This window comes from Papilio polytes, unplaced genomic scaffold (assembly GCF_000836215.1).
Source record: "Papilio polytes unplaced genomic scaffold, Ppol_1.0 DF822067.1, whole genome shotgun sequence".
Classification (NCBI taxonomy): Eukaryota; Metazoa; Arthropoda; class Insecta; order Lepidoptera; family Papilionidae; genus Papilio; species Papilio polytes.
This window is the reverse complement of record NW_013527137.1, coordinates 9,139,801-9,158,034: the sequence shown is the minus strand read 5'-3', so window position 1 is coordinate 9,158,034 and position 18,234 is coordinate 9,139,801. Positions and strand designations below refer to the sequence as shown.

General features: G+C 36.1%; 1 protein-coding gene across 2 annotated transcripts in view; it reads right to left on the bottom strand.

The window, feature by feature from the left end:
* The window catches only part of LOC106107234 (neurofibromin), a 31,140-nt gene that overhangs the window by 10,624 nt on the left and 2,282 nt on the right, over positions 1–18,234 (bottom strand). Inside the window, exons 8-48 of one of the 2 annotated variants that reach the window (XM_013288004.1) lie at positions 17,903–18,002; positions 17,566–17,708; positions 17,108–17,301; positions 16,690–16,798; positions 16,388–16,546; positions 16,107–16,300; positions 15,517–15,700; positions 15,079–15,265; positions 14,679–14,726; positions 14,427–14,526; positions 14,037–14,172; positions 13,275–13,380; positions 13,129–13,192; positions 12,555–12,726; positions 12,229–12,371; positions 11,924–12,032; positions 11,610–11,716; positions 11,282–11,416; positions 10,615–10,769; positions 10,111–10,268; positions 9,215–9,358; positions 8,784–8,962; positions 8,402–8,537; positions 8,225–8,315; positions 7,855–8,029; positions 7,271–7,454; positions 6,929–6,981; positions 6,654–6,854; positions 6,167–6,289; positions 5,513–5,651; positions 4,925–5,089; positions 4,721–4,822; positions 4,324–4,461; positions 3,712–3,895; positions 3,238–3,344; positions 3,083–3,159; positions 2,809–3,002; positions 2,550–2,653; positions 1,842–1,892; positions 1,311–1,397; positions 349–520 (exon numbers count right to left, since the gene is read on the bottom strand). In XM_013288004.1, coding sequence (XP_013143458.1) covers positions 349–520; positions 1,311–1,397; positions 1,842–1,892; positions 2,550–2,653; positions 2,809–3,002; positions 3,083–3,159; positions 3,238–3,344; positions 3,712–3,895; positions 4,324–4,461; positions 4,721–4,822; positions 4,925–5,089; positions 5,513–5,651; positions 6,167–6,289; positions 6,654–6,854; positions 6,929–6,981; positions 7,271–7,454; positions 7,855–8,029; positions 8,225–8,315; positions 8,402–8,537; positions 8,784–8,962; positions 9,215–9,358; positions 10,111–10,268; positions 10,615–10,769; positions 11,282–11,416; positions 11,610–11,716; positions 11,924–12,032; positions 12,229–12,371; positions 12,555–12,726; positions 13,129–13,192; positions 13,275–13,380; positions 14,037–14,172; positions 14,427–14,526; positions 14,679–14,726; positions 15,079–15,265; positions 15,517–15,700; positions 16,107–16,300; positions 16,388–16,546; positions 16,690–16,798; positions 17,108–17,301; positions 17,566–17,708; positions 17,903–18,002 — 5,509 coding nt within the window. The remainder of the gene's footprint in view (positions 1–348; positions 521–1,310; positions 1,398–1,841; positions 1,893–2,549; positions 2,654–2,808; positions 3,003–3,082; positions 3,160–3,237; positions 3,345–3,711; positions 3,896–4,323; positions 4,462–4,720; positions 4,823–4,924; positions 5,090–5,512; positions 5,652–6,166; positions 6,290–6,653; positions 6,855–6,928; positions 6,982–7,270; positions 7,455–7,854; positions 8,030–8,224; positions 8,316–8,401; positions 8,538–8,783; positions 8,963–9,214; positions 9,359–10,110; positions 10,269–10,614; positions 10,770–11,281; positions 11,417–11,609; positions 11,717–11,923; positions 12,033–12,228; positions 12,372–12,554; positions 12,727–13,128; positions 13,193–13,274; positions 13,381–14,036; positions 14,173–14,426; positions 14,527–14,678; positions 14,727–15,078; positions 15,266–15,516; positions 15,701–16,106; positions 16,301–16,387; positions 16,547–16,689; positions 16,799–17,107; positions 17,302–17,565; positions 17,709–17,902; positions 18,003–18,234) is intronic. The other variant, XM_013288005.1, reaches the window with a different exon arrangement.

Sequence of the window (18,234 nt, the reverse complement as noted above, 5' to 3'; positions counted from 1 at the left end):
TGTCCAACTCTGAATCGTTGATTAGGGAATGCTACAACGCAGTTATCAACAGTTTAGCTGTTATATCATCATCATCAGCCTTTATCCGCCCACTGTTGGACATAGGCCTTTCCAATACCCTCCACATAATACGGTCCTTCGCTCTCGGCATCCAACGACTTGCCACCGTCCGCACAAAGTTGTCGGTCCACCTGGATGGAGGACGCCCTATGCTACTGGTCCCCTTTCTCGGCCTCCATTCGAGGATTTTCCTTCCCCACCTGGTGTCACTGGCTTGACAACTGTGACCTGCCCATTGCCACTTCAGCTGTTATATGACTTTACATAATAAATGAACAAGATACTAACCAGAGAAGCTGGGCGTGTTGCATGTGCAGAGTGAGTGTATGATGTTGATGACGAGGCCGTGCGTGGCGGCGCGCATCGGCACCGTGCCCGAGCACACCAGGAACGACACCGTGTGGAACAGGTACGGCAGGTGTCGCGCCACGTCCAGGCAGTTGTTGAACGACAACATCAGCTGCACATCACATACCTGATTAACCCAACCGTCACCCCGCTCTGTCCCCACGGCAGAATAAAGTTTCATCCGTCCCACCTAAATCTCACTATCACCAATAATGTGACAGATGGAACCGTTATGATATAAGTTGCAACCGTCACCTTGTAGCAAAAGGTGGGACAAATGAAAGTTTTTAATCTCATCTGTCTCCACGTGAGGACAGAGCGGGCTGACGGTTGGGAATAATCCCGCGTACCTTCTCACTGTCGACACTACAGTCAGCTGCATTGGTGTCCACTTATTAAATACGCGCTAGCCGTGGAGTTACTGAAACCGTAGCCCCTACTATTGCTACAAAGTATACACTTGCTAGCATGAATTAAAAAAAAATAGTATAAAATATAGCCCATGCACAGATAAATTCCTTTTTAAGGGTAAAAGATTTTTTTAAACCGGGCCGGTAGTTTTTGTGTTATATCAATACATATAAAAATACAAATCTGTCCTCTTTATAATATTAGTATAGATTTAATTCGGTTTCAAACATATTTATTTACTAATCCGCAAATAATGTACATCCAAGGTCAGATATACTAATGGTCACGTGAATTCTTCTTTTGGAAAGCGTATAAACGTTTCTATAGCTTGGCAAATGTATACACATTTATGCAGCTGACTGTAGTATCAAACTGTTTCTTAATAAATTACAATATCACAATTTTTAATGATCACATAATGATTCTGAGCTTAAAAGTTACTGAGACATTTGTAAATTAATTAAATCAGAGTAGAGGTGTAATATACTTACTAAATATCTAGCCAGTATAGCAATATCGTCCCACATCATGTGCTGTTCTAACATCGCTGTCGGAGAATGACAAGTTTTATCCACCACCTACGAAATATAATAATTTAAAAGAAAGTTGAAACTTTTAATAAAAATATTCAATCAATTATCCCAAGAAATTTAATAAGGTTTTAACACGTTCAATGCCACAGAATCGATCCGCAAGTCGACTTTAATACGTGACAATTTTAAAAGCATTGAATGTGTTTATATTGTATTTATTTTGCTTTTTAATCATCCTCCTTAATAATATTATTAAAAACCTAAAAATACACACAATACTTAGATGTTTAAATGGATGAGGACTATAGTAATATTAAAACAGGAATTTGGAATTGTGTCGGCCAATACATTCCTACAACGTAAAATTGACTATTAAATAAAAAAGGTCTAAGATCAAAAAAGAAAACAAAAAAAATATTAAGCTAGAATAGTGCTGATATATAAAAAAACTGTACGCAAATAAAAATAATTTAAAAAGAAAAAACTCACAGTGGCCGGGGTAACGGGACCCAGAATATTATTGGGCAGTTTGGATAGGGCCTGTGGGAGACACATAAATTTACACAGATTGTCCACGCTTATCGATATCGACAAATATTTATACAACAAATATTTAAAATATTACATTTTTTCCAATGATTTAATAAATGTCGACTTCGATTAGCTTTATTTTAACAATCTAAGCTTATTAATAAACAATTAAATTAAGTGATTGCGAAAAGGACTTAATAATTATACTATTGGCTGGGATATTATAAACACGTCACATTTTAAATTAAACTTTCAACGTTTTTACAAACTTGTAATTTCATTAAGAAAATGTGAATTTAATTCCAAAGTAATTTTTACTTTTACATGGTTACAAAATGTTCAAATAACATATAATCATGCAAACATGCATTACAAATTACAATACACAATATTGTAAGATATGAAAGAGTGAGAGAGAGAGAGAGCGAAAAGAAATTTTGATAACCTCTCTTTCATGTAACTTTTATAATAGAAAAAACCCAATTTCGAAATGAAATTATACGAATCAATGGGACACGAGACAATTTTTTTTTTACAAAACTAAGTACTACATTTAAATCGCTTGTTTCATACATATTAAATCTACCAAATAAATAGGCTTTACTACAATAATGAACAAATAAATGAAGCGGTAACAAGGCTATAACTGTAAAGGTGAGCACTCACCCGACACATGCGTCCGATGACCTTCTTAGAGACGAGCTGTACGTTGGCGGAGGCGAGCGCGACCGCCGTGTCCGCCATTATCTCGATCATTGGTGAACCCAGACCTAATATAAACAGATTTTAACACGTTTAATGCTCCTAATTCACCTGACAGGCATTTATAGAAAAGCATGACATGTGTTAAGAAAATATTCTAATATCAGTTTTTGGAAAAAATCAAAAATAAACAATGAATAATTTTTTTTAATGATATTCTCACCTGAATTAACACTTCTCTGTATAAAGCTATCCAGTACCATATCAATGAGCTCGGGTACTTGTCCAATGGAGCCCCAGATCTTGGCCTGCACAGAAGGGTACATCTCCGTCTCTTCTATAGTAAGAGTTATTAACTTCTCTAGTATTTGTGCCACTTGCTTTTGTCGCCTGGATTCGTCAGACGGCTTGCAGAATCTTTTGACAAAGAAAAAAATATTATTTAATTAAATAATTATGATACACACCAGTATATATTGTTACATCAAGGAACTTACCTAACTAAATTAGCTAACCATGGAGTCATATATTCCAAGCATAAATGTTTTAGTTCTATTGTAGATCCTCGGAAACCCTGGCAATAAATACACTTTTGTAATAAAAACGAAATAAAAATGACATATGTATCATTAAATAAATAAATAAAATTTACCTGAATACACTCTTCCAAAAATTCAAGAGTAAGATGCGGTTCATTGTGAGCCAATTTTTCACTTACTGATTTTATGAAAATTGTATTATTCGATGGAATGCATAGACCTGTAACCAAAAATACTAGTAGAAACTAAAAAACACTTGTCAAATTATTCACTATAATAATTTTAATAACAGCGCCACCTCATCATCCACTTGCCCTTATCCCTTATGGAGGGTCGGCACAGTATGTGCTGCTCTTCCATACATCTCTATCAGCCGTCATATCTGAATCCACTCCTTTCTTAAGCATATCCTCTTTCACACAATCCATCCATACTTTCTTCGGTCTTCCTCTTCCTTTGTAGCCATCCACATTCAATCTTAACACTTTCTGGTTTATGTTTTTTTTAATAACAGCGCCACCTATCAAATGTAAAATTTAAAAAATGTATTTTTTAGGAATTTCTTTCACTGATTGATTATAACATACCAGATGTTTCTAGCAGTTGTCCTTCTATTTTGAGGTGGAATGTGGCGGTGAGCGCGCACAGCTGGTTGTATGCGGCGGTGCGCAGGTTGGGGTCGCAGGAGCCGAGGTTGAGCAGCGCCATGTTCAGTAACGTCCCCGGCACGTCTTTGGGACGTATCTTCTGGTGTACTGTCACTGAGTCTTGCTGGATATATAGTCATTTATTTAAAAAAAAACTGCACATCAAAATCTGCGTATGGTTTACAATGTTTTATTAATGTGAGATTTTACACTACTGATAAAAAAAAACTCTTTAGATTTCTATTCTGACTAAGATGTACGTGACCACGGGCGTGTTCGTAAATTTTGTGGGCGGAGACTGAGACAAAAGTTGGTTGAACCGATTTATTTGGATACACCGTGAGTAATTTTTTAAAAGCATCTTTTATACTACATTTTGTTCGCAACATCGAACGTGGGGAATTAATTATATTCCTTATCTTCATAGATTCATGGAGAACTGTCGAACCCTACTAGAAATACTTTCCAACAAATATCCATCCAACCATCTAAATATCAGCATTTATTATGCTAGTAAGAAAGTAAAATAGTGTAAATAATATAATAACTTACCGGCTGACTGAGTTCCCAACGGTTTCGTATATGTATAATAGATTGGACGATATTATCACAATCATTGTGTATGAAGCTGAGAGGTGTCGATTCGTTTACTATTGACAAGGAAAATTGATTGTCATCCACCAAACAAACCTGTATGATAGATTAAGATATTGAAAAGATACGATTTTTTGTATAAAAAATACAAATTATTAGCTTTCGCCCGCGACTCCATCAGCGTGATTCAAAAGAAGCAAAAATAAGAGGCCTATGTGTTCTTTCGGACTGTCTACATCTATGTCAAATGTCATCGAGATCCGTTCAGCAGTTTAGTCTACAAAATCTAACAAACATCCATCCATCCAAACTTTCGCATTTATAATATTAATACGATAGTAAGAAGAAAAGATACCTCATCTATCTCGGAAGCGTAGTATACATCATTAAGTAGTACCGGCAGGCCTAGTACCTTTGTCTTTTCAACTGATGTTATTTGTAGGGCAGTAGGTCCAACCTGTGGATAAAACATCAAAATTTTAGTTTTATTTTTTTACATAGATAAGTAAAATAAAAAAAAATATCGACAAGCTGTATTTGGTGGGATTTGTTTTTTTACCTTTATGGCGACTTTGGTATCTTTATGCGAAAGTTTCAACGCATTATTGAAAACTTTAAGGTCTTCTTCTAAAGCGAGAGTGGCGCCGGGCAATTTCTGCTGTTCAATATCCACGAAATCGGTCAATCGTGTGTGGTTGTCTATGAATATTAGTTTACGGTTTCCCTGTGAAGAAATAAACCATGGAATTTTTAAAAAAGTCTTTCAAATCGACACAATTTCATCTTAGAGGAGCTGCATTTCATATAAAATCTATACAGTAGAATTGGAGTGTAACATCGAAACATAATTTCATATTTTGTGAACATTATCTGTGTCGCTTATAACAAAAAAACGATTTTTAAATGTGAAAAACAAACATTGTCATCATGACACATGTCTGTCAGCAAATTCGCGTTTATAATGTTGTGTTCATTTTGTTGTGTATCTCTTAGGGCCTGTCCCACCAAATTGTAAATTGTCTAATAACAATCTAACGTGTAAAATGTCTGATGGAAATATCGGATTTTGTTCCTTTATCTGCGCCTCTATCAGCCAGTGGTGGGACAGGCCCTTAGTATTGTATAATCTGTATAGATGTGAGTTTACCCGCAACGGCGCTAGTATCGCCTCATGGAACTTGGTGTACTCGCGCACCCAGCCGTTGCAGTTGTAGATGTAGCACGCGTGGATATTGATATACGCCACTTCCGGCAGCACGCTGAACCACTTCTGCAGGAAATCCGTTCTAAAACCAAACAGTAAATTATTGTAAACTACCTTTCAATCGAGGCTCCATCGGCGCGGAATTAAAAAAACTATGTAGCTTATGTGTTTCAGACTATGTTCAACATAAGTGCTAAATTTCATTGAGATCTATCAAACCGTCTTAATACAAACATCCATCCATCTAAACATTAGCATTTGTAATAGCAGTAAGAAGATGTAAGAACAAAACAATACAAGCTCTACTTTCGTTCTATTTCTATGCAACTTTATCTGATAATCAGAAATCCTCGTTTTATGACCTTAACTGTATATTACATTATTTAACGATAAGTTTTATGAGATTGTGAATTCAAATATGAAGGCTGAGAGAGATGTATGGAAGAGCAGCACATACTGTGCCGACCCTACGTAAGGGATAAGGGCAAGTTCATGATAATGAAGTCTAATGAGACTGTATCATTTACATTTCTCGATTAAAGACTCTACTTTTTTTTTTTCATTTGAATAAATAGTTTAAAATATAGGTAAAATTACCTGAACCTGTTGTCAGAATTGGTATGCGTGAAATCAACAATCAGCTCAAAGGGTTGCTGACAGAAGGGCTTTAGCGTCAGTATGACGTGGTAGATCAGCAGGTCCGCATTTACTTCCCCTATCCTGCATAAAAAAATAAACAATTTACTTGACATTACATAAATATCTTTATTGTGAGTTTTTACCACAGTTCTATGAAAAAACATAACTATTTTTTTTATAATATAAGGTGGCAAATGAGCAAGCGGGCACCTGTATCCACCGAAATGGAAAGCAACCTCTGCCCATAAACAACCGAAATTGCAGATGCGTTGTCTACCCTTAATTGACATAGGAGGAGACGCACATAAACAGGACATTTCCCCTTTGAATTTTATAAAAATTGTAAGTCCTAATTCAGAAATGTATTGGTTTACTTCTAAAAGGATTTGAGAAAACTGCAGTCGAAATACAATCATAATAATTAAAACCTTATGTACACACTTACTTATATCGTCTGGATATAAAATAAAACACGGGATTCCCAATCTTGCTTGTACCGGCTTGGTAGAAGATATTCAAACTCTTTATACTCTTGAATTCTTCCTTCTCATGCATATTATGTTTCACTATAAACTCTTCGAAGTTCGTCGAAGACATGTCTATTGATGACCACCGGGCATACGACGAGAACAGAAGACCTGACGTTCTGGAAATTTTGTATAAAGATCAATAAAACATCTCTAAAGTATATATATATTTAAAATATGTTATCTGACTTACGATTCAACAGGTTTATGCTCCGGTGGACCTAAGTAGGCGAGAAGTGTTGCCATCTGTAGAAAAATGTCAATAAATGCAAACATTATTTAAATAGAATTACAATTCATACAAAGAAAATCTTACTTCTAAGGTCTGTCATACAGACTTATACTTTGTACAGAACTGTCCACAACTAGAAAATCATGTACACTACAAATATCAGTCACTGTCCATATTAAATTTAGTTTTTTAAAACTAAATTTTTTAAGTGCTTAACCACGATTTACATTATATTAAATTATAGTGTGGTCGAAAGAATCTTGTGTCATCGATTAAGGTGTCATGTTATCGTGCACGGGTTACCTTATCGAAGGGCCGTCTGCCGACCGCCTTATGGTCCCTACTACAGGACAGATAGTCGCCGATCCTCTCCTGATGGTTCCACAGCAAACGATGTAACGCGACAACGTTAGCGTCGCTTATGAACGACAGATTGTGCGATGTCTGATCTATACTCTCGCAGTCTGATGCTATCTGGATGAAAAACCTACAAAGATACAGATTTTATGTACAGTCGCGGAAATCCGCGGTGTTGCCAAGAAAAATTACATTGTTCATTACAACTAGACTAACTCCGTCTCTACCTACAAATATCTAATTAGATAGTGAGTGCAAACTTATCACTAACAGACTTTTTTCGAACAGATACATTTATAGGCTCCGTTGTATTGACTTTTATTTCGCGTGTCGATTCAAAATGTTCAAACTATTGCAGCTTTTACAGTGGAACACCGCTAGGTTCTGCAACTCTACAGAAGTAAAAGAGTGGTGGAGAGATAGATATAGAGGTCTATCTCTCTTGAGTGAAAGAGAAAGGGATAGTAAGAATGTTAGATGAGAAATCATTTGATCTTTAATACTCAAAAGTAATTCTTTTTTACACTCACTTCCTTCCTGATTCAAAGTGAGCTCGTAGGAAATCATTAAATGGCAGCATGTGTTGTTCCTTTGAGAATTCAACGTGGTTCGCGATGTTCTGCAGGATCTTGGACATTAACATCAAACCGCGCTTCACTTGCGACGGCACAGGACGACTTACGATACCCATTTCTTGCGGCGATACTAAAATATAACGATTATAAATATTTAAACTGGAAACTATAACAAAAAATAGAATAATATATAAATTTTTTAAAAAATCTGACTCGAAGGACCAATTACGTCCACATTTTTATGCTTATAACAACTTAAACAAAGCGATAATTTTAACCAAAATATGCGATTTTGTAACAATTTAAAACATTTTTTTTAACTTACCAATAGCAGGATTGATGAATCTCAAAAACAAAACTGTTCCCACTGCACCAACACTTGTTTGTGGGAATTGAGCAAAACGTTTGCTCAGAACCTACGAATGAATGAATACCAATAAATATACAAATCAAATAATCAAATTGCAAAAAATAGATTAAATAGGAGTCAACTTTAAAATACCTGATAAAGGCAGTGACACATGCTGCGCAGTTGAGGCGGGAATTTGTCCGCGGAATTGACGATACGGTCGAAAACCTCTTTTGTCAACTCTATCAAGTTGGAGCGGTTGACCTCAATGTCTTGACTGGGGTCAAGTCTGCAACAATATCAGTTTTCATAATCATTCAATTCATACATTAACATCTGTTTTACAAACGAAGCACATGATAATTAAAAATCAAAACCTCAACCTCACAGACAAAAATAAAATTGGAATAACGTTATTACTTGAGTTTATAATTAATTATAACATGTTTTATTATGAATACTCCTTAAAGGATTTTTCGTGTTAAAGACATAAATACTTTTTAAAGTCCTTGACCTTATATTGAAGAAAACTTACCTTGCAGTATCGACTTCAAAACTTAATTCTGGCTGTTCATCTGCTTGGTCAAGTAAAGTCGATATGAGTGGCTCCAACAGAGACTGTAGATATCCGTAGCCGTATATCTTGAAGCAATACGCCATTATCTTGCTGCCTAGAGAGTTTCCACGGAATAATGTCTGCATGCAATCCGTTACCTGGGATAAAAGAGCACATTACAGTTAACTGGTTATTGTTCGTGACTTCGTCCACGTAAAATTAAAAAAAAAAGTAAAAAAAATACATAGCCTATGGCACTCAGTTATAACATAGTCTTTAATAATAATTTTTTTAATCGGCCCAGTAGTTTTTGAGTTATTCCAATACATACAAAAATACAAATCATTTCTCTATAATATTATTATTGAATTAACAAAAAAAAAATATTTAAAAAAAATAAAGGCGTTTACCTCGACTTCTCTATAGAATATATTCCATAGTAACGGCGCGAGCAGATGTTTGGCGTCAAACAATGTGACGAAGACGCGCGCTAACTCGTCCATTTGTGAATTGCTTACTACATTAGCCAGTGCCATCGCTATCGGTAACTCCCCCTGATAATAAACGTAAAATTATTAAACATTATACTTGAACCATCGATATTAGTATGTGATAATGTCTAAAGCGGTTAACATGAACAGAAGCGACAAAATAACATTACTATAGCAAGTCTATACTTAAGTTTTATGGCTTCAGTTCTGACCTAGTTTTGATCATCAAAATAGATAAATTTTATCGATTTTAGGGGTCACCAGTTGTAGATCTATCTATATAGACTTGATCTAGGGAAAGTGGTAGTGCCCGTTTTAACATCTTAGCACTGCAGGGCCGGCACGCCCGGTGTAATACCACGACCACACAGAAGACAGGCGTGAAATGAAACCAATGCCGTGTTTCGTCTGATGAGTGTGGTGCCGGAGGCCCAATTTAAGTCCCTTTCTCTTTACCACCCTTTTCTTATGAGAGGATGGGAAGGGGAAGTGGATTTGACGGTGGAGGAGGTGCGTAGGAAGAGGAAATATCCTCTTTATGTGCGTCTCCTCCTCCGTCGGATAAGGGTAGGCGACGCATCTGCAATTGCAGATTTCTATGGGCAGCGGTCGCTTCGTCATTTTGGAGGATTCAGGTGGCCGCTTGCGTGTTTGCCATCTTATGTTATAAAATAAAAAGGGGGAACTACTATTAAGCTTCTTAGTAGAATTATATGTATTTTATACCTTCGATTCTTCTATACGAAAATACTAGCAAGGATGTTGATGGTATACAGTTTCCTTATCATCTAAAAAAGAAATAGAAGATAGTATACCTTATCAGATATCATGGTGACGAGCTGCACGAGCTGTTCGAAGCGGTCGGCGAGCACGGTCTCCGCGAGGGTGTCGAACTCCGTGCCCTGCTGCAGGATCTTGGTCAGCACTTCCATGAAGGCTGCGCGCGTCTGCAGGTCTCGGTGGTACCCGAGGTCTAGAATACATGGATTGAAGAGTTATTGATGATTTATAATACTTTTTAAACCCAAAATTGGTCTATGTTACACCACGGAAGAGCAAGAGGGCATTTACGAAGCAGTAAGGGGGAGTCTACAAAGAAACTAGTAACATTTTAAATGTAATCTACAAGAAATTGTTTTGGAATCTGTTTTAAACAAAAGGCCATCAAATTTTACAACAAAGCATGTAAAAAAAATGCATAAACTCGTTTTTACCATGTCTGTAAAACTACCTATATTACCTACCTGTATTTGAAAAGAATTCTTTGAACAAGCTGACACTTTTTTTTTACAAATACTTCAGTGGAAATCTGCACTTACCAATACTATGCATGAGACCGGAGTCAATATTAGCACTGAGCAAGTTGGACATGGCTTGTATGGTTGCATTCCGCAGCGCCTCCAGCCTGCCGGGACCCTCCGCCATCTCCACCTCGTTACAATCGTTCAGTAAGTTCATGAATAATGTGAAGTATCTGTAAAACATTTGTTATTTTAATTTTTAACAGATTGAGAAAGTTAGATATCATCACCGTCATCGTCGTCGTCGACATCATCGTCTTCATTTATATCTATACTTCTATACTGATATAATAAAGCGTTAACACACATTACTTAGTTACGTAGGATGTAAGCAATCACAGTATATTTTTGAATAATTCCTTTTTATTAATTAAAAAAAACCCTACACTTACGACATGCTTTAGGCTACATATTTCCACATTATTAAACCTAGGTAGTAAATAATTTGCAAAAACCGTAATGCGGGAACAGGACGAAAACTACAAGCTGACAACATAAAAGAAGCAAGGTTGCTATGGTAACGGTAATTCTTATCCAATGTCAAAGGCCTTCATTGTCATTTGTGCATTTGAGTTTTGAAATTTGCTATTGATAATTTTTATCAATAAAAACAATAAAATAAAGTTTTTATAATTTAAGGCGGATGAAGCAGCACGGGAGCTCGTTATTTATAAAACACACTAACTTGAGGAATAGCTGGCTCTTGGCCTCCATGAGGTCTCCGCGGTCGGACTCCTCGGGCTGCAGCGGCAGACCCTTCAGCAGCGCCGCCACCGCCTCCATACACGCCTGGTCCAGCTCGCGACAGCATACCAGGTATCTACATATTGTCATCCCACTCACTCTTATTGAAATGAACAGAGATAGCAATACATACGTCGTTACTAAAGGTTTTCAACAAAAGACAACAATATCCAAGTAATACAATAGTGGAATATATGTTCTGTGAAAATCAATGTACAGAAATTTCATCTAAATTGAGAGTTAAATTGTAATTATAACTGTAAACGTACCTTGATATAGAAGTGGCATCTGGTCGTAATGGCGGTGATATCTGATGACTGGTGCCAAGTACCCAGTCTGTGACGTATTCCACCATCTTGTTGCGGAATTTCATCTCCTAGAACGTCAAATTAATATATAAACAGATCGATAAAGATACGTCTGACGTCAGAGAATATCACCGTAAACCATAAGTTTGCTTTCCTTACGAAAACTGAACACACTAAAACTATTCTTTAACATAAAAATGAATGAATTTGATAACATTACACAACAAATGAGTAACTCTAATAAATTGTATAGCTTAATTTTTATTTGAATTTACCTGTCTAAAGGCGAGGTCGTCTCTTCTGCTCATCATAGCTTCCACAACTTGACAGAGCTTGGTCTTTATATGCACAGATAGAACTGTCATATCTAGATGGCGGACGTATCTGAAATTCACATTTCAATTACACACTCAAAGTCATTATTTAGAAAGTACCTTAGTGAAGATTTTGTTTTAAAAATCCAAACTAATGATAAACCATCTATAGTTGTTAATTGGTTTCTAAAGATACCGTTAATTAATACTTAACGACTCTGAGTGCGATTGTTATTGCATTTATAATGTATGTTATTATGACATACTTGACTATAGCCAGCATGAGGCCTTCAATAGAAGTGGTGCTCAAATGTTCCGTCGGTTGACCTGTCTTCTTGTTGTCTAAAATACTTTTCATTATAAATATCGTATGCTCTACGAACTGTGTGTTAATATCAGTCAGCATTACCTATAATAAAAACAAGAAAAAAAAACTTCAATAGTGAAAGATTGATTAATACAAGTAAAATATAAAGCATGTAAAATACTTATGTAATCAAAAGCCTTTTAGTATTACTGTTAAAGAAATATTTCTGTACACAAAGAGAGATTTTTTATTTATTTATTTCTTCAAAATAATAATTTATTTTACCTGTTGTTGTTGATCAAAGAATTTATCAATAATAGCTTTGATTTGATCAAAGAGTATAGGATACAAAGCGGGCGACATCTCGTGACCAACCAGTCCCTTCACATGAGTTTGTATTTGTTGACCAAATCGTTCATTACTACACAATAGTAAGCGGAGTAGTTGACCGATAAATCTGTTGAAAAGAATATATTTATACACGATATTATTAAAAAATGAGAGTGAATGTAAAAATTTTTCATATTTTCACACATAGCTATCGCCTGCGACTCCGTTTCCGAGAAATAAACAAAACTTAGTAGCCTGTGTGTCTTACCAATCTATGTTCTACGTCATTACCAAAATGCAGCGGAAGTCGTTAAACTGTTCTGGAGATATGCAGTAAAAAACATCCATCCATCCATCCATCTAAACTTTCGCATTTAGAATATTAGTAAGATATCTTTACAATGAACAATTACACTCTATTGCAAATAACTATAAACAAATATCCTCTTTTTATAAAGGGTGTTTCGGCAATATGAGCCTCGGTGGGTACTTTACTGTACTTCCTCTTTTTAAGAAAAAAGTAACTTACTGTGTTACGGGACAGTATTGAACCTCCTGAGAGCTGTTTGCCAAGACATTGTATTTTCGCGTATCTATAACAAAATAACAAAGTTTATATCAAATATTAAAGTAATATATCATTTAAAAAAAAACAGTAAAAGGTGTGTGGCATACCAAGACCATGTAGATGTGACCATACGGTGGAAGGTCGCCGTTGTAAGCAGACTCCGCCCAAAGCGCATAGAAAAGATGTTATATTAGCCCATTCTTGAATTTGCATCTGTAAATAATTTAAACGGTTATTTAAACAATTTGTGGTTTATTTCTCATATTAAATAGTACTCCTGTAGTGTCGACGCACCGGGTTTTCGTCCTACACATTTTATTTTTTATATCACAAGGTGGCAAACTAGCAAGCGGCCACCTGAATCCGCCGAAATGGCGAAGCTACCGCTGTCCATAAACATCCGCAATAGAGGATGCGTTGCCTACCCTTAATCGACGAAGGAGACGCACATAAACAGGATATTTCCCCTTCCTATGCGTCTTCTCCACCGTCGAATCCACGTTCCCTTCCCATCCTTTTCTTATAAGAAAAATGGTGAGGAGGAAAGGGACTAAATTTGGGCCTTCGGCACCACACTCATCAGCCGAAAAGCGGAATTACCTCCACTTCACGCCTGTTTTCTGTGTGGTCGTGGTATTACACCGGGCGAGCCGACCCATTCGTGCGAAGATGTTAAAGCGGGCTCTACCACCGTTAAACATAACTATCATACGTCATCTCAGATATTACTCCGTTCTTGATCATGTCACCTTTCACGCAATACATCCATCTCTTTCTACGACTACATCTACCGGTGTACAACACTCTTAACTTACGTCCTTCTTGTTACATATGATTCATCCCTCATAAAAGTATAAAAAAACAATTACTTCAAAGTCGTGTTCGCTGCTGGTGTGGTGCGATACGCGGCGCTTGGCGACGGCGCGGTGCAGCGGCTCCGGGGGCTCCTCCGGCCGCTCGCTTTGACCTTTAGGGTACTTCTGTAGCAGCTTGCATAGAGAATCCCTAAAGATATATACCTTTCATGAGTCACAATTCAATATCAATAAAAAAAAGACAATTTAACAATGGTTACAACGAAAATATCAATATCTGTACTAATCTTACAAAGAGGAAAGATTTAGATTTTTGTATGCATTGGAATAACAAAAGCTACTGGGACGATTTCAAGAATTCTTTAACCTATTAAAAGTTACGTTATCGTTTTGTTAATTTAGCTCGAAGTCGCAGGAAACAGCTAGTTGTCGATAGAAACTTACCAACATCTAAAAGTCTCCTCCCAAACCGGCTGTACGCCGTTCACGCAATGTTCTATCTTCCTCAGCAATGCCATTATTCGCTTCTGTAGAGCGGCTGAGCCTTCAAATAAATCAAATATAATTTTTAACAGTAGTATTTCATGTTACTCTTCTTATATTTCACACAAAAAATATCCATTTCTAATTGAATTCGAATGTAATTTTTGTCTTTAGTATACTTGCTTATTTATTTTCGATCATAAGAATACTTACTGTGGATATTTTTATAATAGCAACCTCGTCCCATATCCTGGCTGGCTGCTTAAAATAGAATAGCATACGTTTACAATAATATTTTTCTAATAAAAAGATGTCTACTATAATGATTGTAACTATTTAATCGACTACGGCTTTTGTCATAACTAAATTATGGTTGATAATATTAAAAACTCTTACAAGAGCTCTACATTGTCCGATACCCTCTTGCGGAAGTATATTCAAAGTTAGTTTTTTTTTTTCACATAAATAAACCAACGCTTGACCACGATTCCACCTAAGCTAAGTGAAGACGCGGCAGAAGGATAGAGCGCAAATGTTCTCAAAATATTCTTTGAAATCACTTTTTACTAGAACGTATCAGAGTCATATGGTCAATTTGACCATATAACCTTACCAGTAGTTAATACAGTGGAAGTATGCGCTATCTCCTGGAACACGGCGTAGTTCGGCAGCAAGCAGTGCGTGCTGATCTCGTCGGAGCCGCAGCGGATGTCCGCCTCCTGGCAGAGCAGCGCGAAACACGACATCGCCACCAACACCACGTCCGTGTCGATTGACCACAGACACATGAAGAACACCACCTGCAAGGAATTACATTATTGTAGTTTATTTATATTTCTCACGGCAGGATACTGAAACGACATATCAAGTTTAAACTCAAATTACGATAAAATTTCAACGTCCCTCGGATTGTAAGCGATATTACGAAGTGTTTCGTTCGATAAATGGCGTCCGTAAATGTAGTATTTGTCTCAGGGTGGTGGTAATATCTTTTGATGAACGTTAATATGTTATGACTAAACTATGTAAGACCTTGTAAGTATTAACTTACTTCTAGCTTGATATGTGCTTGTTTGCATATCGGTATCTGTGAGCCGACGTTGGCGTAGTCCTTGTGTTTAGCCAGGAACTCATTGCGACAAGTAAGTACGTCTCGCAGCCAACGCAGCACCTCACGGTAGTTGCCGATCTGACGCTGGATCAACTTTTGACTTATATTGTAGAGAACTTGCGAACTGGAAATAATTTTGTATTGTTTTAAGTTATGATAGATGACAATGCGTTTTAACAAATTGTATATGAAATCATGCTATATTACAAACGTCACAACTCTTAAATCGATAAAAATGTGGTAATTTCAGCAAATAACACTGACTACATTTGCAGTTATAAATAAAATCTATAGTTTGGAAGCCTTTATCGACAGGGTAGAGCAAGCGCACACCTTTGACTAAACTATCGCAGAACAGTTGTGCGATTGTCTCGCAGCCAATTCAACTGTCTAGTTGCACAACTAAAAATAGGGTAGTGCAGCCTCCATATAAGATCACAAGAATCAAAGCGCAACTAAACAATTGTGCGATATTTTAGTCACTAGTGTGCGCAGTCACTTACAGTTATTGCACCTCAAAATATACTCACCTAATATCCCAGAAAGTATTAAGTGGTGCTTCGGGGTTCCACATGGTGACTCTATCAGGTCTGTGCAGGGCTAGTAGAGCATCCATAGCCTCCTGTGAGATCTCTCCCATACCAGTATGATGGACTAACGATACTAAACCGTTTATTAACTCCGTTGTCGATGATTGTATTTCTACACCGGAACGTCCTGGGTTCTGTAAACATTTTTTTTTATCAGATGTTAGTGATGTTTCCGATATAGACTAAAAAAAAACTTTTTATTACATATTATACAAACTTACACTGAGCAATAACATAGGATCAGCATGTATCAGTTTCACCAAACATAATAAAAGATTTCTATACGCAGGCATTTCTTCTGATTTGTTGAATTTCGATTGAACCTCCTTTGATTTTAAAGACAATGATATCATTCTAAGAGGAGTATGTACAATATAACCCTGTAACATAAAGATGTACACATTTGTACTGGTATGAAAGATATGTTGGTAAACAAACATCTTTCAGTTTGATTAACGAGATGGCACGTCAAACAAAAGAGTGCTCATATTTGCGACGTGCCAACTCAAATGGGTATACATACTTGTGTGGCCTTATTTAGTGTATCCGTGAACATCGCTCTCAGTTCCGCAGCTCTCGGATAGAGCAGTTCTATTTGCGGCCACCATGGCAGGCGTGGCTGTTTTATGATTCTAAAAAATTTTGTCAGTTCACGTAAATTATCAAGTATATAACAAAGTATTTCACAACAAGTAATAGATAAGTTATTGTCCGAGTATTACCGCGGCTTTAAAAGACATTTTTTATTTTTACTGTGTTCAGTCAACTACATTGCGAGTACTAATTTTCACTTCAGAATACCGGGGATAGAACGAAGTGGAAGAAATTTACTTAGCAAACTAACACCACAATGTGGGAAAGAGAGATAGATAGATAGATAGATAGATAGATAGAGAGAACCAGTTTCATTTTTTAATATAAAAGAATATTAACAAACTCACCTGAGTAATGAATTAACTATAACATAGTGGTAAGATATATGTGCGTTTAGATTAAGACAGACTTTGAGTGCGTCGTTGTTGTGCGGCATTATACGGAATAAGGACACGAAGCAATCCGTCATCAGATCCAGTTCAGAATACCCGGATATTAAGTTCCCACGAATATATGACTTCGATGGATTGAATAAAAGTGACTGGAAAATAAATTTTGTGATTAAATAGGCTCCTTATAGGAGTTTAGGTCTAGACATGAGCACAATATTTCTGAATTTAAAAAATAAATAAATGCAGATGATTAGAAATGGTCATAATGTACAACTAAATTTTGTTCGTTTTTAAAGTAATAATGATAAAAAATATAAGCAACATAGACACAACAATAATAGTGATTGTAATTTGTAAAATTATTCTTGTTAAGTAAATAATAATAAATTGATAAATATTTCATAGAATAATACCTTGAGATCATTGATAACAGACTTGACAAGTATAAAAGTGACATTTCCTGAGTCAGCAATATTCAAATATGTGGAGGCTTTGCATAGTTTGACGCAAGTCACCACCGCCGCTTCCGTCATTTGCTTAGAATTGTTCTGTGGACCTGTGTAAAAAAAATGTATAAAATTGCATTGAATTGCTCACAGAAAATAATTATTCGGTCGTTCTATCATCGGCTTCACTTTGCTACGCTAAATTTAATCTTTTTAACAAAGATTATCTTGTGTGTTTACTAACTCACGAATACCCAAAAATGTTTTAATTATAACATAATCTTAATAAAATAGTTCAACTTACTAAGTCCTCTTTTAACAGAATCTATAAAATGTTTCTTCTTTGTGTGTCGCGGACTGCAGGGGGCGCCACTGTCTGCGTTCACTATTTCTTCTAGAACTTTCTGTAATGTGTTAAACAATTACAATTACAATTTAAAAAACTCATCTTAGAAATTAGATTTATGTATTACAAAAAAAAAGAATTCATTTTAATTGTCTACACATATCATGAAAATCTTTACTTTTTTTGTAGAATATTTTTCACCAAAATTATTAGTAATCTAAATGTGTAGTGTTTGAATGGTGTCGTTCCTGTTTTGCATCAGAGGTGAACCCTGAAACTCATTCAATAGT